Source organism: Gobius niger (assembly GCF_951799975.1).
Source record: "Gobius niger genome assembly, chromosome: 21".
Lineage (NCBI taxonomy): Eukaryota > Metazoa > Chordata > Actinopteri > Gobiiformes > Gobiidae > Gobius > Gobius niger.
Window position 1 is genome coordinate 24,062,084 of NC_136872.1, and position 22,654 is coordinate 24,084,737.

Sequence of the window (22,654 nt, forward strand, 5' to 3'; positions counted from 1 at the left end):
GCCGCTGGTTTAACAGAGAAGTGAAAAAAGGAGGCGCGGCGGTGTTTTTCTGTCTTTATATCACTCTGTCATTCACATTTGGGGTAAAATCACCCACGTTTCTCCCGTGCGTCCAAAATCGGGCTTAAAAATCAAACATGTTTGATTACCTACGACTGAAGTCTAGTCACGTCTTTCTACCGCCCACACTACACGATTTGAACAGTCCAGTCGTGACCCCCCCCAAACAACACGACCCGACTCCGTGTGACTGCCTTCGACTAGACGCGACTCGAGAAGAGCGAAATCGGGCATAAAAGTCGTGTAGTGTGTGCTGACAGAAGTCATTTACTGAACTCCGTGTGGCAGGAGCGCCATTATTAATGTCCGAATGACTACAACTTTCTTGTGACTGTTTCTGTCGTCACATCCGCTATGTTCTCATTGGCTGCTATGCGCTTCGGTCGTCCCACATTAGTCCCGCCTCAAGCAGTAGCTTTTCTACGACAGGGTCGCCAGACTAGTCTCCTGTTTATTAATTAATAAACATCGGAGATTAGTCTGGATGCCAGGCTAAATTGAAATAGCTTTTGATTTCAGTAAATATGACCTATTTTCAGTGAATTACAAGCTTTAAAATGTATTGGAAACCCTGAGTTGCAAGATCACTTGGAACAATAGAGATTTTTACTATATTTATTAGAGGAAAAAATACTGTTATCACTGGGAGGTTTTTTCAACCACATTTAAATGATCCTCTAATAGTTAAAGACTTGAAAATGATGCTGACTCTCATTTGTGTTACTGTTAATGTTACATCTCTCTCCAACCGGGACTAAACCAGGTCTAAAGCAGGTCTAAACCAGGTCTAAAGCAGGTCCAGACTTCAGCAGGATTAAACCCGGGCCTGCAGTGTCCCTGAAGTGACCGCAGTGATGTGAAGTCGTGAACAGAGTGCGAGCGAAAGAGACACAGAGCCAGGCTAATAATAGACGGAGAGCGAGCGTTATGTAACAGAGAGAAGCAGCTGCAGCCTCAGGCACCGGCGCCACCGCTCACTGCACACGCCGGACTACGACTGGCCCGGGCAGGAGCGCTGTCAACACGAGGACAGGACCGGACTGCACTATACAAGGACCAGACTGCACTAAACAAGGACCAGACTGCACTGAACAAGGACCAGACTGCACTAAACAAGGACCAAACTGCACTAAACAAGGACCGGACTGCACTAAACAAGGACCAAACTGCACTAAACAAGGACCAAACTGCACTAAACAAGGACCAGACTGCACTAAACAAGACCAGACTGCGCAATACAAGGACCAGACTGCACTAAACAAGACCAGACTGCACTAAACAAGGACCAGACTGCACTAAACAAGATCAGACTGCACTATACAAGACAAGACTGCACTAAACAAAGACCAAACTGCACTAAACAAAGACCAAACTGCACTATACAAGGACCAGACTGCACTATACAAGACCAGACTGCACTAAACACGACCAGACTGCACTAAACACGACCAAACTGCACTAAACAAGGACCAGACTGCACTAAACAAGGACCAGACAGCACTAAACAAGGACCAGACAGCACTATACAAGGACCAGACTGCACTATACAAGACCAAACTGCACTAAACAAGGACCAGACTGCACTAAACAAGGACCAAACTGCACTAAACAAGGACCAAACTGCACTAAACAAGGACCAGACTGCACTAAACAAGGACCAAACTGCACTAAACAAGGACCAGACTGCACTAAACACGACGAGACTGCACTAAACAAGGACCAGACTGCACTAAACAAGGACCAGACTGCACTAAACACGACGAGACTGCACTAAACAAGGACCAGACTGCACTGAACGAGGACCAGACTGCACTAAACAAGGACCAAACTGCACTAAACAAGGACCAGACTGCACTAAACACGACGAGACTGCACTAAACAAGACCAGACTGCACTAAACAAGGACCAGACTGCACTAAACAAGGACCAAACTGCACTAAACAAGGACCAAACTGCACTAAACAAGGACCAGACTGTACTAAACAAGGACCAGACTGCACTAAACAAGACCAGACTGCACTAAACAAGACCAAACTGCACTAAACAAGATCAGACTGCACTATACAAGGACAAAACTGCACTAAACAAGGACCAGACTGCACTAAACAAGGACCAGACTGCACTAAACAAGGACCAGACTGTACTAAACAAGGACCAGACTGCACTAAACACGACGAGACTGCACTAAACAAGACCAGGCTGCACTAAACAAGGACCAGACTGCACTGAACGAGGACCAGACTACACTAAACAAGGACCAGACAGCACTAAACAAGGACCAACTGCACTAAACAAGACCAGGCTGCACTAAACAAGGACCAGACTGCACTGAACGAGGACCAGACTGCACTAAACAAGACCAGGCTGCACTAAACAAGGACCAGACTACACTAAACAAGGACCAGACAGCACTAAACAAGGACCAACTGCACTAAACTCGGACCAGACTGCACTAAACAAGGACCAGACTGCACTAAACAAGGACCAAACTGCACTAAACAAAGACCAGACTGCACTAAACAAGACCAGACTGCACTAAACAAGGACCAGACTGCACTAAACAAGGACCAAACTGCACTAAATAAGGACCAAACTGCACTAAATAAGGACCAGACTGCACTAAACAAGACCAGGCTGCACTAAACAAGGACCAGGCTGCACTAAACAAGGACCAAACTGCACTAAACAAGGACCGGACTGCACTAAACAAGGACCAAACTGCACTAAACAAGGACCACACTGCACTAAACAAGACCAGACTGCACTAAACAAGACCAGGCTGCACTAAACAAGGACCAGGCTGCACTAAACAAGACCAGACTGCACTAAACAAGACCAGACTGCACTAAACAAGACCAGGCTGCACTAAACAAGGACCAGGCTGCACTAAACAAGGACCAAACTGCACTAAACAAGGACCGGACTGCACTAAACAAGGATCAGACTGCACTAAACAAGGACCAGACTGCACTAAACAAGGACCAGACTGCACTAAACAAGGACCAGGCTGCACTAAACAAGGACCAGACTGCACTAAACAAGGACCAGGCTGCACTAAACAAGAACCAGACTGCACTAAACAAGGACCAAACTGCACTAAATAAGGACCAAACTGCACTAAATAAGGACCAGACTGCACTAAACAAGGACCAGACTGCACTAAACAAGGACCAAACTGCACTAAACAAGGACCAGACTGCACTAAACAAAGACCAACCTGCACTAAACAAGGACCAAACTGCACTAAACCAGGACCAGACTGCACTAAACAAAGACCAACCCTCACTAAACAAAGACCAAACTGCACTAAACAAGACCAGGCTGCACTAAACGAGGACCAGACTGCACTATACAAGACCAGACTGCGCAATACAAGGACCAGACTGCACTAAACAAGGACCAGACTGCACTAAACAAGGACCAGACTGCACTAAACAAGGACCAAACTGCACTATACAAGACCAGACTGCGCAATACAAGGACCAGACTGCACTAAACAAGGACCAGACTGCACTAAACAAGGACCAGACTGCACTAAACAAGACCAGACTGCACTAAACAAGGACCAGACTGCATTAAACAAGACCAGACTGCACTAAACAAGGACCAAACTGCACTAAACAAGACCAGACTGCACTAAACAAGGACCAGACTGCACTAAACAAGGACCAGACTGCACTAAACAAGGACCAGACTGCACTAAACAAGACCAAACTGCACTAAACAAGGACAAGACTGCACTAAACAAGGACCATACTGCACTAAACAAGACCAGACTGCACTAAACAAGACCAGACTGCACTATACACGACCAGACTGCACTAAACAAGAACCAGACTGCACTAAACAAGACCAGACTGCACTAAACAAGGACCAGACTGCACTAAACAAGGACCAGACTGCACTAAACAAGACCAAACTGCACTAAACAAGGACCAGACTGCACTAAACAAGGACCAGACTGCACTAAACAAGACCAGACTGCACTAAACAAAGACCAGACTGCACTAAACAAGGACCAGACTGCACTAAACAAGGACCAGACTGCACTAAACAAAGACCAGACTGCACTAAACAAGACCAAACTGCACTAAACAAGACCAAACTGCACTAAACAAGGACCAGACTGCACTAAACAAGGACCAGACTGCACTAAACAAGACCAGACTGCACTAAACAAAGACCAGACTGCACTAAACAAGGACCAGACTGCACTAAACAAGGACCAGACTGCACTAAACAAAGACCAGGCTGCACTAAACAAGAACCAGAATGGACTAAACAACAAAAATACAACAAAAACTCATCAAAAGCAAGGAAAAAAAAAAATGAAGTGTGACGATGTGTAGACTTTTCCATCCGTGGCTTTACAAATATAATGTTTAGGATTGCCTTGCTGCTGTATAAGCCACGGATAGACGACTTCTAGATGACCTTTGCTTAATCTTTAATCTGTGCACAGTAAACCCAGGCCTATAACCCTGATCCTGGCGTGTGCAGTCGTATGTAAATGAGAAATTTCCCTCCGCAAACAGGAAACAGGAAGTAACCGGGCGAGTTTATGAAGCCAATAAAACCACCGGCACACCCTGGATTTGACTGAGGTGTCTGCGGACGGAGCAGCTTTTCAACACGACGTCCAGGAGCGACACGTGGAAGTAAACTGATCTGAGGTCAGGCGAGACGCTGGAGGTGAAGAACAGGCGGGGAAATAAACATAAGAACAACCAGAACGACCAAAATGTACTGTTTTCAGCGACACCTAAATAATGGATAGAGCCATGTTTGTTACACAGATTTGCTCAGAGGGACTTCAGACATATTTGGATTACAGCACACAAGCACAGAGAAATATTGCTACACCAATAAGAGATCAAATACCTGTTAATGTACTCTAAAATGCGACAAATAGTGTCAGTATTTAAAAAGTTTCCTACTTGGTTATATATATAAAACAGTGATTATTTTTTATTGAAGTGTTACATTGCATTGGCATTTTGCACTTTTTTGCATGCAATACACTTTCATTTTACACCCTTTTTGTCACCCACATCCCCATTTCCCTTATGATGGGCAGAGAAACTAAAATTTGCGTAAAAAGTAGTCCCCAAAAATGAAAAAATAGATACATAAATAAAAAATAAAATAAAACAGAAAATAAAACCCTGTACAGGTTAACATATATAAGTGAAGCAAAATGTACAGGGTGCTAATTTCCTCCGTCAAAAACAGTGATTCTTAACTGCATGGTGGGTCGGGACACAAAAGTTGATAGCAGAACCATTTTCAGGACGTCGCAAGCCTAATATTGAACTTTTTTTTCCCCCCAAGAAAATCTTAAACTTTCCATCTTAAACTGCATGGAAACACACAGGTGTCTGTTCAAATGAATGTTACTGGTTTGTTTTCATCTCTTAAAAACATATCTACTGCTTGTTCAATAAAAACTTGTGAGGATAATACAACAATTCATTAGATATATGGCAAATTACAGTTTTATTTGGGTCGTGGCTTGTCATCCTATGGCAGGGGTAGGCAACGTCAGGTCCGGGGGCCAAATCCGGCCCTCCAGCACAGAACCTCTGGCTCTCAATATAATTTTGAGAACTATTACTATGCAAATAAGGGATAAAATACCTGTTAAAGTACTCTAAAAATGCGACATATAGTGTCAGTATGTTTTAAATGTCCTTGCAAAACATCCCACTTGGTCATATATAATGTAAAACAGTGATTCTCAACTGGCGGGTCAGGACTTTTGTCAATATTTTCCATCTGAAACTACACGGGAGTCTGTTAAAACTAATACTATTGGGTTGTTTTGATCATAATTTCAGTCTTAAAATCACATCTACGGCATGTTCAATAAGGACAGATGTGGTAAATACAATATTTTATACGATATATGACAAATTAAAGTTTTATTTGGGTCATAGCTTGTTATTAAGGTAGTGGTAGGTCTCGAAGCCAGACCACTTTAGAACCACAGATGTAAAACATTGGCATTTGCAGAAAATGGTTCTTTACTTTAGGCTACAATGGTGAGGTTTGGCCCTTGGTGTTTTGGCAATGATGAAAAACGTCCCTCCGTGATGCAAACTCGCCTACCCCTGGATTACAGCGTCATCTCGGCCACAGCCTTAGTGCTACACGTGGATACCAAACCGTATTTAAGAATGAATAAGTGTGGGAAAGACAGGGAGCGACACAGACATGTTGGAGGCACTTTCTGGATAAACCTCCGGCTTGAAGCGACAAAACGTCAGAGAATAATCATAAACTGCAATTCAGACTAACATGTTAAGGAGAAAACTGTCTGAAAGTGTTTGAGCTGACGCGTCTGGACTGAAAATGAGTTCACGACCCGGTCAGTTTGTGCGTGTTGTGTACTTTACGTTGGCGTTGTTGGTTGTTGGCTGAAGACGGGACATTCCTGAGTGAGTGGATTTACTGCGACACAGAGGAGACTGTGAAAGACACGAGGAGGAGACGCAGAGAAAACGCTGATACACGTCTGTCCGGTAATAAACGAGGCGTGAATCAAATCAGCCAAAGCTTTTTCATCAAGTGCCACGACATGGAGGCCACGGATCAATGCAGAGAGATGTTTAACCTCTTACCACCCACCTAAACCCTGCTGTCCTCAATAGCTATAGGCCTGTAACACCTCATTTGAAAGCTAAGACCCACAAAACTGATCTTTTTCCTCGCGTTTATGCTGTGTTGTGTCACCTTTTTTATGTTTTTTTGTCACTTTTTTGTTGAATTTTTGTCACATTTTTGTTGATTTTGTGTCACTTTTTTGTTGAATTTTTGTCACATTTTTGTTGAATTTTTGTCACTTTTTTGTTGAATTTTTGTTGAATTTTTGTCACATTTTTGTTGAATTTTTGTCACTTTTTTGTTGAATTTTTGTCACATCTTTGTTGAGTTTTTGTTACATTTTTGTTGAATTTTTGTCACATCTTTGTTGAGTTTTGTCACTTTTTTGTTGATTTTTTGTTACATTTTTGTTGAATTTTTGTCACATTTTTGTTGAATTTTTGTCACATTTTTGTTGAATTTTTGTCACTTTTTGGTTGAGTTTTTGTCACTTTTTTTGTTGTTTTTGTCACATCTTTGTTGAGTTTTTGTTACATTTTTGTTGAATTTTTGTCACATCTTTGTTGAGTTTTGTCACTTTTTTGTTGATTTTTTGTTACATTTTTGTTGAATTTTTGTCACATTTTTGTTGAATTTTTGTCACATTTATGTTGAATTTTTGTCACATTTTTGTTGAGTTTTTGTCACTTTTTTTGTTGTTTTTGTCACATCTTTGTTGAGTTTTTGTTACATTTTTGTTGAATTTTTGTCACATCTTTGTTGAGTTTTGTCACTTTTTTGTTGATTTTTTGTTACATTTTTGTTGAATTTTTGTCACATTTTTGTTGAATTTTTGTCACATTTATGTTGAATTTTTGTCACTTTTTGGTTGAGTTTTTTTTTCACTTTTTTGTCACATCTTTGTTGAGCATTTGTCACTTTTTGGTTGAGTTTTTTTCACTTTTTGTTGAATTTTTGTCACATTTTTGTTGAATTTTTGTCACATTTTTGTTGAATTTTTGTCACATTTTTGTTGAATTTTTGTCACATTTTTGTTGAATTTTTGTCACATTTTTGTTGAATTTTTGTCACATTTTTGTTGAATTTTTGTCACTTTTTGGTTGAGTTTTTTTCACTTTTTTGTTGAATTTTTGTCACATTTTTGTTGAATTTTTGTCACATTTTTGTTGAGTTTTTGTCACTTTTTTGTCACTTTTTTGTTGAATTTTTGTCACATTTTTGTCACATCTTTGTTGAGTTTTTGTTACATTTTTGTTGAATTTTTGTCACATTTTTGTTGAATTTTTGTCACATTTTTGTTGAATTTTTGTCACATTTATGTTGAATTTTTGTCACATTTTTGTTGAATTTTTGTCACATTTTTGTTGAGTTTTTTTTCCACTTTTTTGTCACATCTTTGTTGAGCTTTTGTCACTTTTTGGTTGAGTTTTTATCACTTTTTGTTGAATTTTTGTCACATTTTTGTTGAATTTTTGTTGAATTTTTGTCACTTTTTTGTCACATTTTTGTCACATTTTTGTCACTTTTTTGTTGAATTTTTGTCACATTTTTGTTGCGTTTACATCCTTGTTTTCTTCTCATTTGTTGTGGCTGTTTTGGCGTTTCTTTCCCCAAGAAGCTTTTTGATTAGGGTAAAGCCAAACTGGAGAAAATGGGACCCGTTCAGGTGGGAGTTAAGAGGTTAACTGGGTGCATTGAGGAGCAGGTAGATCTGATCCTCACGCCATCAGAAGGAAGTTTACAGATTTCAGAGCTTCAGAATGAGGTGCAGGATGTTCATATTCACTTGGATTTCGTGGGTGAAGGTCATCCTTTTAAAACAGCGAGAGCCAAAACAGGAGAGGAACAAGAAGAAGAAAATCATCTGAGAGAAGATGAAGATGGTAGATTCTTGTAAAGTTAATTTAAGAAATATTTTACTAGCGGTTCATTCGGTTCCTGTCGTGACTACGTGCTTTGATTTCGGTGTTAGCAGAAGTAAAGAAGCCGTCATTTTGGCACAATACATTTAATGACTTGTTAAATGTGTTCCTTCCAAAACCTCCACCTGAGACCACGCCCCGCACATGACTTTTGTTCAGAGTTTCTCAGCAGAAAACGTTCAAGGAGAGAGTAAACAAACACGGTCGTCACGGGAGATGAATGCGACGCTCTGACTCAGCGACTTATGACCCAAACAATCGCTGTTAACACTGGCTGTTAAAAGTCTTACAGGGACTGAGCGGAAATCACAAACATACAAAACTCATTTACCTGCGGATTTGGCTGAAATTATACACAACGTTTGGTCTAAAAGAGACAAAAAAATGGGCCAAAACAAGGCTACAATGGAAGTAAGTAAACCTCTTAGCCCCCGCCTTAACCAAACTCATCTAAACGGATCATTTTCCTTGTGCTGTTTCCGCATCGTCGCCACTTTTTCCATTGCTTTTTTAATGCATTTTCGTCACATTTTTTTGCCACATTTTCATCGCTTTTCTCACTTTTTTGTTGAGTTTTCATCACACATTTTTGTCACTTCTTCATCGCCTTTTAGTCGCTCTTTGGTTGGATTTTCATTCTCATTTTTGGCATTTTTTTGTCGCTATTTTGACATAAAAAAAAAAAAATCAAAACTTGAACTAGGGCTGAAAGATATATCATTATCATATCGATATATGAACATTCAAAACATTAAAGGAACAGGCCACCGTTATTTCATACTGAGAAATGTTCTTACCTGAGCTTAGACGAGTTGATGTGTACCTGTCTGGTCTTTGTGTGTGCGCTCAGTCGCATTTGGCCTCTCCCAGTGTATTCCCATGGCTCCAAATGAGGTGAGGTTAGAAGTGACCGAGCTCTTCCACGGGCACAAAGACCAGACAGGTACATATGAACTCGTCTAAGCTCAGGTAAAACATATCTCAGTCTGGCCTGTTCTTTAAAATCCAAAAAGCAACGATATAAACAATATAGACTTTCATCAATGAAACTGCACTCTTTTATATATATTGTATTTACGGCTGCAACTAATGATTATTCTGTAATCGATTAATCTATCGACTATTTTTACGATTAATCGATTAGTCGCTTGGCCATGGATGGTGTTTTTGTACCACACAAAGCTAAAGTGGAGCCGCTTGAGGACGTGTTGATGGAGTAAACGTGAAGTAAATGTTTGTTGGAGGCTCTGGGTGCTGATTCTGCTTCTGATTGGATGAGACACAAACAGATATTCATGAAATTTACAATGTACAAAGTGCACTTCATACACTTGCTATAAAAACAAAGTAGGTTTTCATCAAAAAATACTAAATTTTCATGTAATTTTTGCTCTATTTGAGTCTGTGTGAACCAGAAAACGATTAATCGATGACTAAAATAGTTGTCGACTATTTCAATAATCGATTAGTCGTCGATTAATCGATTAGTTGTTTCAGCCCTAATTGTATTATGTTTCTATTTTTCTAAAAATGTCCATATCGTTCAGCCCGAACTAGAACCAGAGTTTTGACCTTTTTCAGGCTGTTGTGAGTCTGCGTCGGCCTGTCACGATAATCACTATATCAACTTATCGTTCAATAAATAACAGATAAACGATACATTTTTGGAATCGATATTTAGCGTCTGTACATTTATTACCATTTTCCCGTTATTCTTTCTTGTTCTCCTTTGATTTCTAACTGAAGCAAATTGAATTTCATTATATTTCTTGCTTTTTGCAGCTTGTGTGATATTGTAGGAGATGATGACGCACTTTCAGAACAAAGGTTTACTGTTATTTTATGCCTGAGAGTCGACAGTATCGAGTATCGTTAAGAGTCGATAATATCGTTTATCGCGATACTTTCCTGCCTCAATATATCGAACTTCAAACTGCATAAATCTCAGAGACTGGAGACGTCAGAATGAGGTTTTCAATCCAGTTTTACAACAACGTCTCCCTTCAGCTCCTGCAGGCTCAGACTTGACAAGATTTAGAATTGTTTTCACTTATAAAGAGTTCAGAACCAGATCTAAAGCTCAGATGTAACAAACATAACAATAAAATAAAAAGCTCCCTCAGATTGTGTCTCCGTATCTCCTTGTTTTGCGCTGATGAAGTTTCTGTAGGAAGTGAAGCATGTGTTTCAGAGCGAGAAGCTGCGAAAGTGCGTGGGACGTTTAAGAGCCTTTTATAAAAAGGATTTTTTTTTCCCTCCCACACGACTCCGAGCGAAACTTCCTCTCTCCACCAGGACCTGCTGCGTCTGAAGTGAAAACACAGAGGATTTCGACCAATCTCTCCAGCCCAAAGGTTCACCAAAGGACAGTTTATGTTCATGAATAATTTACAATATCGGGTTCATCTCCAATGTCAAGACATGGGGGGAGAAATTGGGAATAATTTAGAAAAACATGTGGCAAAAAATGAGGGAAAAAATTGCAAAAAATGGGGGATAATGGGGCAAAAATAGGGAATAAATTGGGGTTAAATAGGGAAAAAAAATTGTAATAAATAATGAGGAAAAATTGGGAAAATTAGAAAAAATGTGGAAAAATCGGACAAACATTGGGCTGTTTTTAATGGCAATAAAAAAAATGAGAGGAAACAATCAGTTATTTGAGCTGAAGCAACCGAGTCACTTCCTGTAAAAAATTTTTTAAAAAATGGGGGATAATGGGGCAAAAATAGGGAATAAATTGGGGTTGAATAGGGAAAATGTTAGTAATAAATAATGAGGAAAAATTGGGAAAATAGGAAAAAAATGTGGCAAAAAATGAGGAAAAAAATTGTAAAAAAAAAAAAGGGGGATAATGGGGCAAATACAGGGAATAAATTGGGGGAAATAAGAAAAAAATGTGGAAAAAAATTGGGAAAAATCGGACAAGCATTGGGCTTTCTTTTAATGGGATAAAAAAATGAGAAGAAAACAATCATTTATTTGAGCTGAAACAACCGAGTCACTTCCTGTAAACAAATGTTGTAAAAAATGGGGCAAAAATAGGGAATAAATTGGGGTTAAATAGGGGAAAAAATTAGTAATAAATAATGAGGAAAAATTGGGAAAATACGCAAAAAATGTGGAAGAAAATTGGGAAAAATCGGACAAACATTGGGCTTTTTTAATTTTTTTAGTTTCAATACTCTCACAGTTTTCTAAAATTGCTGAAAAATGGTTTACGCATAAATTAGATTTATTTTTGGAAAAAAATGATTTACTTTTTGATTACCAATATGGATTCCGATCCAATAGATCAACCTCTGTTGCACTAATTCACTTGACTGAAGAAATTCTTGCTGCAATAGACAAGAAGCAGTACCTGGTCAGCATATTTCTGGACTTACAGAAAGCGTTTGACACTGTCAACCAGTGGTTTCGCTCGGGATAATTTCTCTCCTTCATTTTGAAGGACAGGGTTGAAAAAAATCCGTCATGAGCAATTTTTATCCTTCATGAATAATCTCTCAATAAGCGTTTTTTTTTAAATAAATATATATATATATATATATATATGCTGCATGTTACTTATGTTAGTAAAAATGTGAGATTGCAGGATAAATGGAGCTAAACTAAACCTGATCTGAGCAGTCACGGTACATTTTGCAGCAGAAATGTGCATAAAGTCGTGCGTAAAAGTCTCAGAGGAGACGAGTTTCAGAGCGTCACCTGCTCATCAATATCAAGGCTCAGATTACGCTCATACAAATGTAAAGTGGAGCTTATTATTTGCTTCTTCTTTTTTTTTCAATTTTAACGGAATATAAGAAACGGTGAGTGAACGGGACAATGTTTACCAGTTCCATCACTGCACTACGCGCCGCCCGCTACGCACACGGGGAGGGAAAGAGAGAGAGGGGGGGGGACATAGATGAGCTCGTCCTGAGACTCCTGAGAGCGCTCCATATTATTAGCCTTTAACCGCGTTTGCATCGTGGTTTTCTTCCCCGTGTTGTTGTTAGCGCCCGGGTCAGGAAAGTTAGCGAGCAAGGCAGTGATACAACTTGTAAGACGCGGTGTGAAACTTTAGAGAGAGAGAGACCCGCGCGCTCTGAAGAACAGCAGAGCTGCGGCTTTATTTTCGTTAAGGCTTGATTTTCAATCCTTCAAAATGACAGACGGCCTTTGAAATTTTCCGTCAAAGTAAAAAATATTCCGTAAATGACGGAGAAATTTCGGTTAATGTAACCTCTGCTGTCAACCATAACCTATTGTTGAAAAAACTACAACACTACGGACTAAGGGGTCAGATATACAAATGGCTTGAAAGCTACTTAAGTAACAGAAACCAATATGTTCAATTTAAACACTATAACTCGGACTGTAGAACTGTTGTATGTGGAATCCCCCAGGGTTCAGTAATTGGCCCTAAACTTTTTATATTATTTATTAATGATATCTTTGAGGCTTCCAAGGACAATAATTTTTTGTTGTTTGCTGATGACACAACTGTGTTCAAGTCTGGAACAGATTTAAATGAATTAATGGCCAATATCGAAAGGGAAATGACAGTATTAAAGACATGGTTTGATTATAATAAATTGTTCTTAAACTGGGATAAGACAAATTATATGGTGTTTGGAAATAAGAAAAATGCATGTACAAAACTAGTTATTGAAGATGTAAATATTGAATGTGTCTCAGAAATCAAATTTTTGGGGGTTATCCTAGACAGCAAACTTAGCTGGAAGCCTCATATTGACCACATCAAAGGTAAAGTTAGTAAAAATATTGGTATCTTATATAAGGTTAAACACACGTTGGATGAGGCTTCATTACAGCTTTTATACTCAGCCTTAATAGTTCCTTATATAACATACTGTATTGAAGTGTGGGGAAATGCATGCACCAGTTATACAGAAAGGTTGTTCTTACGCCAGAAGAAAGCTGTAAGAATTGTGACTCTCAAAGGTCCACGAGATCACACAAACAAACTGTTTATAAAACTGCAGACCTTGAAATTTAATGAATTGGTCAAATTTAAAATACTACAAATTATGTGGAGAGTGAAAAATAAGTTGGTGCCAATACATATTCAAAACAAATTTGTGTTAATCACAGACAGTAACAACAGAAGAAAGGGCAATTTCTGGGTTCCATTTTCACACACTTCACAAAAACAAAAGGGGTTTCTTGTAAAAGGGATCAGTTTATGGAATTCTTTGGACATTGTTCAAAAATCATGTAACACAATCACTCAATTCAATCAAATGTATAAAAAAAAAGTACTTGGAAAATACGAAAGCAACGAAACATAAGAACCAATGTTGAATTTGAAACAGTTATTGATTTAGATGTAAAGTATTATTTGTACCTTGATATAGGCTAACACACATCAAAAACCGGTGAGCCATCTGTTCAGAGCCAGCTCAGATTTTGGAGAAAAAAAAAAAAGGGGCATGAAATTTATAAGACAATGTCTTCCTCATGCTCCTATTCAGCATTGAATATTTTGCTTTTGCTGTTGTTGTTATTGTGTCTGTAATAACACCATGGCTGAATAAAAAACTTGAACTGAACTGAACTGAACTGGAATAAAAAAATGAGAGGAAACAATTATTTATTTGAGCTGAAACAACCGAGTCACTTCCTGCAAAAAAAACGTAAAAAATGGGGCAAAAATAGGGAATAAATTGGGGTTAAATAGGGAAAACATTAGTAATAAATAATGAGGAAAAAAAAACAACACTTCATCATCATCATTGCAATATCCTGAGTGATCTAATTTTATACAATAATCTAAGAACTACATTAAAAATCACCAATAACGCAGCTCCACCACCACTGAAGAACTTTGTCAGACTTTGTTCTGAGCAAAATACAAGAACTACTCGATCCACTGCAAATAAAAACTGTGTCATACCAAAAAGATCGGCCTTTGCACGATGAGCCTCCTCGTTTCGCTCCATTAAACAGTGGAACGAACTTCCAGACCGTCTGAAACTGTCTGTGGATTTTAATAGTTTTACTCGAAATTTGAAAATGTACATTTTAGATCATCAGTCGTGTCAGCATTAATGAATGTACAGTAAACTATAGAGATTGTTTAGTTTTTTTTGTGTGTACACTTTTAGGAAAAGCATAGAACGTATTTTATACAGTGATTTTATTGTAGATTGGATTTATAGATTGTAATTGTAATGCTTTATGTTCACACCTGTCCAGGGACTGCGGATGGAAAACAGCTGCTGAGCTAAATCTGGTACAAACCATCTCCTCTTGTAAAGACTAATGGTTCTGTACATTGTCCCTGTTTCAATAAATAATGATAATAATAGGAAAAAATGTGGAAAAAATTGGGAAAAATCGGACAAACATTGAGCTTTTTTTTAATGGCAATAAAAAAAATGAGAGGAAAACAATCATTTATTTGAGCTGAAACAACCGAGTCACTTCCTGTAATTCCTGTAACGTCCCTGGACCAACAGAATCAAAAAATTGTCGTCGTTTTTCGTCTTAATACTTTAATTTCTTCTACGAATCTAGTCAACTCTGCATTAATAATATTGATTGTAATTGTGTTTAATCGAGGTTCTCTGCTTCATGTTTGTTCTCCACATGAACCAAGCTCAGAGGCTCTTTCAAACTGTCATTAGACGTTATTCAGTTTCAGTCTGAACGGCCCGAACCTCTGCTGATCACCTGCCCATCGATCTGTCCTGGGCCGAGTTTCAGCCTCGTTAACATGACAGAGCTCAGACTGGTCTAAACTTGGTGAAAGCGAAGCCGCCATTCCGGTTCATGAATAGATTCTCCTTCTTTGACTCCTCTTTCAGACCAAGAGAGAACAGAAGACGACTCAAGAACCTTCCCTGAAGACCGGAGACCCAGTTCTTTCCCGACCACCTAGAGGGGACGTCTCCGAGGCCAACTGGAGTCCCTAACTGGTCTCCAGGTGCCGGGGTTTCTGGGACAGGCCTCCATTGTGGGCCTGGTCAGCGCAGTCTGCTGACTCTAATGAAGCTAATCAGATTAGCCGCCCTCACATTCAGGAGACGTTTGTTTGACACGAGTCTGGCCCAGGCAAAAAAAAAACAGCTGTGCGGCATTTTACGCAATTACGTGACGTTATGTACGGCCAAAGCAAAACCGGGTCTCGAGGTCCATCGCCATCACGTGGGAAATGGGACGTTTGCAAAAGTGGTTTGGGTAAAGTGGCCTCTTCTGTGGACATAATTTTCTGAGCTTTAACCATGTTGTAATGTCGTTCCTTCGGCAAAGACCGAGATTAGTATTTCACTACATTAGATGTTGGTAATGTATTGACTACAAGATCATACGGAAAAAGCTGTCTACAATAGTGATGCACAATAATGCCAATTTGAACCGATAACCGATAATTCCGCATGTCCCGATACCGATAATGACACCGATAACTATGTTTATATATTTGCACTTTATTTTGTGACAAGAACTCAATGTAACAGTTCACAGTTCTGCCCAAAATGTATTAACTCTACCAAGCAATAAACAAGTGTATAAATATAAATCAAATAATGAGTTTTACTTTGGGTTTGAGTCTCACCTCTCTCTCTGTCTCTGCTCACATGATGTGTCACATCTGATTAAAAAAAACCTACTACTACTACTTCCTTCCTTGTGTTTTTCTTTTTGTTGACATCATACTAATGAATTCTTATTTACAATACTGGAATATAGACAGTATTACAGTATTTCACTGAGTCTAGAGGCGTCTCTGACATGAGAGAAAAGTGATGTGGCAGCGCGTGTGGCTCATTTCATCAATGTAACTCACATGAGCGGATCCGCGGTTCACATTTCCTCGTCCTTTTTCTCATTTTGTTGCGGTGCTAATGTTGAAGTTACTTCGATGTAAAAAGTCGAAACACTCTTCTGCACAGCTGTTTCGCTGGAATACTCGTCGTGTTTTCAGCTAAAGCAGTGCAGAAGTCGGCCGTGGAGAGCTTGTATCTGCTGCTGTAAACGTGCTGTCCTGAGTCTGCAGCAGCTCCGGGCTGCAGGACGTGCGGGGCGGCGCCGCTAATTATCGGCCAATTTTTTTTTTATTGGCTTATCGGAGATGGCGCCAAAATGCCGATAAATGCCGATAATTATCGGCGGCCGATATTATCGTGCATCCCTAGTTTATAAGATACGCAAATTTACAATAACGAGTTTATCTTCAATGTCAAGAAATGGGGAAAAATTGGGGATGAAATGGGGGAGAAATTGGGAAAGAAAAAATAAAAACATGGGGGAAATATTGGGGGGGAAAGTAACTGTGGAAGGTGTATGGATGCAATATTATCAGGATAAATTTATTTTTCAGCGACAAAGCCATGTAAATTATATTTCTGATGATTTTTTGCATTTTAACCTCTTCACCGAGCGCATTTTCTCCAGTCCAGCTTTAAGTGCATGAGTTTCAGTGATGTAAATCCCATAATGTAGCTGCCATCTTGTAATTGGCCACTCTGTAATGATCAGATAGTGATGGGATTATTATCCATGTTTTTGCTGATGTTTCCTTGTTGTAGTTTAATTGTGAAATGTACTTTGTTTTATTGCATTGAGTTTGGGGGTTGGGGCTCATAAGATTCTTGCTTCAGTTCACTCCTTCTGAGCAGAATGTGTACTGTCAGGCAGGGGTCGGCAACGTCAGGCCCGGGGCCAAAACCGGCCCTCCATCATCAAACTCTGGCCCTCGAGATGATTTTGAGAAATATTATGACCCAAATCAGAGATGAAATGCCTGTTAAAGTACTTTAGAAATGTGAAAAATACTGGCAATTCCTAAAATCCTAAAATATCTTAGCAGAGCATCCTTAGGCCATAATCCTAAAGAATACTCTAAGAAAACTAAGAAATGACTTAAATCTACTTGAATTAAATGATTAAATCTAAAGATTGAGTGGATTAGGTCTGGCCTTAAAGCAGATAAAACCTATTCTTGCCAAAGGAACAAGCACAAGTTTATTATTATTATTTTGTATAATTTCAAGTGAAAAATAAATATCTTTTACAGAAAAGTTAATTTGTTTGATTTCCAGTGGGATTTCTATTTGTTCCATTGGTGTTTTTATCTGATCTTAGATGAGTTCAAACTCAAATCTAACATAAAAAACCCTTTATTCAAGCGATTTTAAGTAATTTATGTAATTTACGACGGACATTTTCCCAGTGTATATGATGTACAACACTGGCATATGTAGAAAGTGATGCTTTACTTCGATTGCTTCAATTTGAGGGTCCGGCCCTCGGTCTTTTGACGATGAAGAAAACCAGCTCCACCGAGCAAACCTGCCGACCCTGCTGTAAGGTCACCGCCTATAGACCAGTGTAACACCTTATTTGAAAGCTAAGGCCTACAAAGCTCTATTTTGTCACGTTTTTGTCTCATTTTTGATGCCACTTTTTTTTCAAGACGCCTTTAGATTTGGACAAAGCCAAACTGGAGAACATCTGCTCAGTTCAGGCGGAGGCAGGGGCGGACTGGCCATGTGTCCATTCTGGAAGAGCACAGAAGGGCCACCAGTCCCGCCTCAACCGAGCTTTACCCAAATCTAAAAGCTAAAAAGAAAAGCATCAAAATAGCGAGAAAAAGGGGATGAAAAGTCAACAAAAACGTGAGAAAAACACGGACAAAAAAACCTACAAAAACGTGAGAAAACAAAAAATGATAGAAAAATTATTAAAAAAACAAAAATATGAGAAAAATGTGGCAACGTGATGAAAAGTGATGAGGCTGATCTACAGTCGAGAAGCTTTTAGATTTGGGTAAAGCCCAGTATAAAAAAACCTGAATCTAAAAGGAATTCCATGGAGTATGGTGCGCCACAAGGTTCAATTTTGGGACCGTTATTATTTATTATTTATATGAATGATTTTGCTTCTGTTTCTACGACCGCCTTTCCCGCTCTTTTTGCTGATGATACCGATCAAAATAATAATAATAAAAAGCAGAACTGGGGAAAATGCACTCGTTAATGTTAAGGCGGGGGGCAAGAGGTTAAAATATGTATTTGTGGAAGTGTCACAATTACGCTAATTTGGGCCAGGCTGGTCAGAGTCCAGGGCTGTTTTTCAGTCCCAGTCCGGCCCTGGGTGGAGGTTAAGACGCTTTAATATCTTATTGTGTAGTAAAATATGGCACAGCTTTCGCACTAAGGCAGCCAACCTTTTCATTGCACATTACCTTTTAGTTTCACAACGCATCTCTAAAAAACTGCCTTTATTGTCGTCCTCATTGGCTCAGGGAGAGACTGCCGACCTTTACGCAACATAAAAACCTGTCTCTTTATTGCCATTGTCAACAAGCATTCACAAACAGGAGAAGAAAATAACAGTAGGGTTAAGGTTATTATTGTTGTTAGTCACTGTGAGACATGGGAGTTTACTACAATCTCTTCTTTTCCTTAGGTCCAGGGTGTATTCTGGTTGCTGTAGTCAGATTTACTCTACTTACAATACCAGAAATGCAAAAAAATCTGTGTGTGTATTAGGGATGGGCGGATCGATACCAGACGGCTCCTTTTTAACCTCTTACCACCCGCCTAAACCAAATGCATTCTGTCCTCTTTGGCTGTTATATAGGCCTGTGTAACACCTCATTTGAAAGGTAAGACCCACAAAACTGTTGTTGCTGTGTTGTGTCACCTCTTGTATGTTTTTTTTTTTTTTTTCATTTTTGAGTTTTTGTGACATTTTTGTGACATTTTTGTTGATTTTTTGTCACATTTTTGTTGAGTTTTTGTCACATTTTTGTTGATTTTTTGTTGAATTTTTGTCACATTTTTGTTGATTTTTTTGTCACATTTTTGTTGAATTTTTGTTGAATTTTTGTCACATTTTTGTTGAGTTTTTGTCACATTTTTGTTGAATTTTTGTTGAATTTTTGTTGAATTTTTGTTGATTTTTTTGTCACATTTTTGTCACATTTTTGTCACATTTTTGTTGAATTTTGTTGAATTTTTGTTGAATTTTTGTTGAATTTTTGTTGATTTTTTTGTCACATTTTTGTCACATTTTTGTCACATTTTTTTAATTTTTTGTCACATTTTTGTTGAATTTTTGTCACATTTTTGTTGATTTTTTTGTCACATTTTTGTTGATTTTTTGTTACATTTTTGTTGGCATAATTATGTAGAAAGTGATGATTTACTGCAATTGCTTCAATTGGAGGGTCCGGCCCAACCCCTGCTGCAAGGTCACAGCCTATAGACCAGTGTAACACCTTATCTGAAAGCTGAGGCCTACAAAGCTCTATTTTGTCACGTTTTTGTCTCATTTTTGATGCCACTTTTTTTTCCAAGACGCCTTTAAATTTGGACAAAGCCAAACTGGAGAACATCTGCTCAGTTCAGGCGGAGGTTAAGACGCTTTAATATCTTATTGTGTAGTAAAATATGGCACAGCTTCCGCAATAAGGCAGCCAACCTTTTCATTACACATGATCTTTTAGTTGCAGTAGTCAGATTTTCTCTACTTACAATACCAGAAATGCAAAAAATCTTTGTGTATATTTGTATGAACTTCTGCATGAAAACACTCAAGCGATGCCCTTTTTTTCTCCAATAACCATAGATCTGGAAACCAATCGAAAGCTTTATCAATAATTAATGGCATTATAGCATCATGTTCCATTCAAACAGATTGATTTTAGTGCCCAGTGTTTGCTTTACCCCATGCCCTGTCCCATAATGAGGCTGTAGGTCTGCCTTGTTTTCCACTGGCGCAGGTAGGCTACACCTTTATGCAACACCAAATCATTCCCCTCTCCAGATCTGCCTTCATTCTTGGATTTGCACCTGATCTACAGTTTTAGTCTGGTTTTGGTTTTATTTCCCCCCCTCCAGTACAGCCCGGGTTACGAGACACCGCCGCCGCCGCTCGGACTCACCTCCTCTTCGGCTGGAGTCCCGTTGCTGACGTGGGCCATTTTCTCCTCCTTTTTTCTCACAGACAAAATAAATAAAGAAAAAAAAGCCTTTAAGTCACGACAACGCCATGTTTCCTCCTCCTTCTACGTTTCGTTAAAAAAAAAAAAAAAAATCCTCGGTGGAAGAAAAAAAAATCCCCGCTCCGGAGCTGGATCAGGCAAAGCGGGCTCTTCCGTGATCTGACGCCGAGTGAGGAGCTTGGAGAGGCGGCCACAGGACACGCCTCCGCCCGCTGCGATGGAGGCTTCCGGGTCCCCGCCCACAGACCACCAGACCCGGCTCAGTTTACAGCGGTTTACCCGGGTTAAAATGCAGCTGAAGTCGGGATAAACGAGCGCAAAAACGGGACAAAAGAGAGACAAGGAATGGGATTTTAAGTTCGGGAGTTGATTAGCAAGATGATGCTAACTTCCTGTTTAACGGCTGCTTCTTGTCCTTGTTTATTCCATTGACACATTAGCCAAAATATTTACTCAAGTAAGAATAACGGTGCTTTTAGATAATTTTACTCAAGTAGAAGTAAAAAGTAGTGGCCCAAATAGTTGCTCATGTAAGAATAAAAAAGTAGGCTTCTTAACCCCTTAACTCCCACCTGAACCGAGCTCATTTTCTCCAGTTTGGCTTTACCCCAATCCAAAAGCTTCTGGAAAAAAGCTGTGGAAAAGCAACAAGACTGAGACGAAAACAATGATGGAAATGTGACAAAAAAGTGAGAAAACATTGACAAAAAAGTGACGAAAAATGGATGAAAAAGTGGCAAAAATGTCACAAGAAATGGACAAAAAATGGACAAAAAAAATACAAAAATGTGATAAAAATGTGACAAAAAAATGACAAAAATGTGACAAAATAATTACAAAAATGTGATTCAAATTTGACCAACAAAAATTAAAAAATTTGACAAAAAAAATATTAAAAAAAAAAAAAAACACTAAAATTTGACAAAATATGACAAAGAAATAAAAAAAATTTATAAAAATTTGACAAAAAAAATTACAAAAATATGACTAAAAAATGAAAAGGAAAAAAAATGACAAAAATTTGAGAAAAAATGACCAAAAAAATTTGTAACAAAAGAGTTACAAAAATGAGTTGAATACCCAACAAAAAAATGATGGAAAAAAATCTGATAACGTGAGGAAAAAGATCCTCTCGGTTCAGGCGGGAGTTAAAGGGGGCCTATTATGCAAAATCGACTTTTTCAAGCTTTACATCATGTTATTAAGTCATTCCCTCATTAAAAACATGCCTGAAGTGTTGCCTTGGCACATTCACGTATTTTCGAGTAATCTGTAGAAACTCTGATGGCGGCCATTTTAGGGATAAAACGCCTGATTCCTTCAGGAAACGCCCTCGACCTCCAGGATACGCCTCCGACCTTTCGTCACCAGCCGAGTAACCAACCACTGCTCCTCAGCAGAACCCCCATCCCCCCAGTGTCTAGCCCTAAGATGTAAACAGAGTCATCATGGAGGATTAGCTTCATGTGTTGTGAACCGGAGCCACAGCAGACTTTTACAAAGACACACATCAGTGTTTCTGTTACCGAAACACCCAGGATTAAAACCGGTGACAAGAACACTTATTTCAGTGTCTGGTTCTGCGCTGGGCCTTGATGATGCACAGAGCCTCCGGAGAAAGCTAATGCTAAGCTAAACCTCGAGTCATCACGTGGAAACGAGAAATATGCACAAATAAAGTCAATAAAACCACCACACACATAAAGAACCGTTTAACAATGATCACACACGGAGCCAGGCTTGTTGATTTGGAAGTTTATTGCTCACATTTCATCTACAATGGGTCATAGCCGAGTGGTTTTCTCCCGGAGCTAACAAGCTAGCCGCGACAAGCTAACGGGAAAATTCACTGAATACAAGCATATTATGCATTGAAAACGTCACTAAAACAGGCAACTGCTTGAAGCAGCCTTTATGATGATCACACACTGAGCCGGGCTTGTTGATTTCGTAGTTTATTGCTCACATTTCATCTACAGTGAGTCGTAGCCGAGTGGTTTTCTCCCGGAGCTAACAAGCTAGCCGTGATAAGCTAACGGGAAAATTCACTGAATACAAGCAGCATATTATGCATTGAAAACGTCACTAAAACAGGCAACTGCTTGAAGCA

The 22,654-nt window shown here is 39.1% G+C and overlaps 1 protein-coding gene across 1 annotated transcript in view; it reads right to left on the bottom strand.

Moving 5' to 3' along the window:
* The window catches only part of ttc39b (tetratricopeptide repeat domain 39B), a 34,222-nt gene extending 13,459 nt beyond the window's left edge, over positions 1 to 20,763 (bottom strand). The window contains exon 1 of the mRNA XM_079580199.1: positions 20,485 to 20,763. Coding sequence (XP_079436325.1) covers positions 20,485 to 20,523 — 39 coding nt within the window. The 5' untranslated portion in view covers positions 20,524 to 20,763. The remainder of the gene's footprint in view (positions 1 to 20,484) is intronic.
* Between the last annotated feature and the right edge of the window lie 1,891 nt (positions 20,764 to 22,654).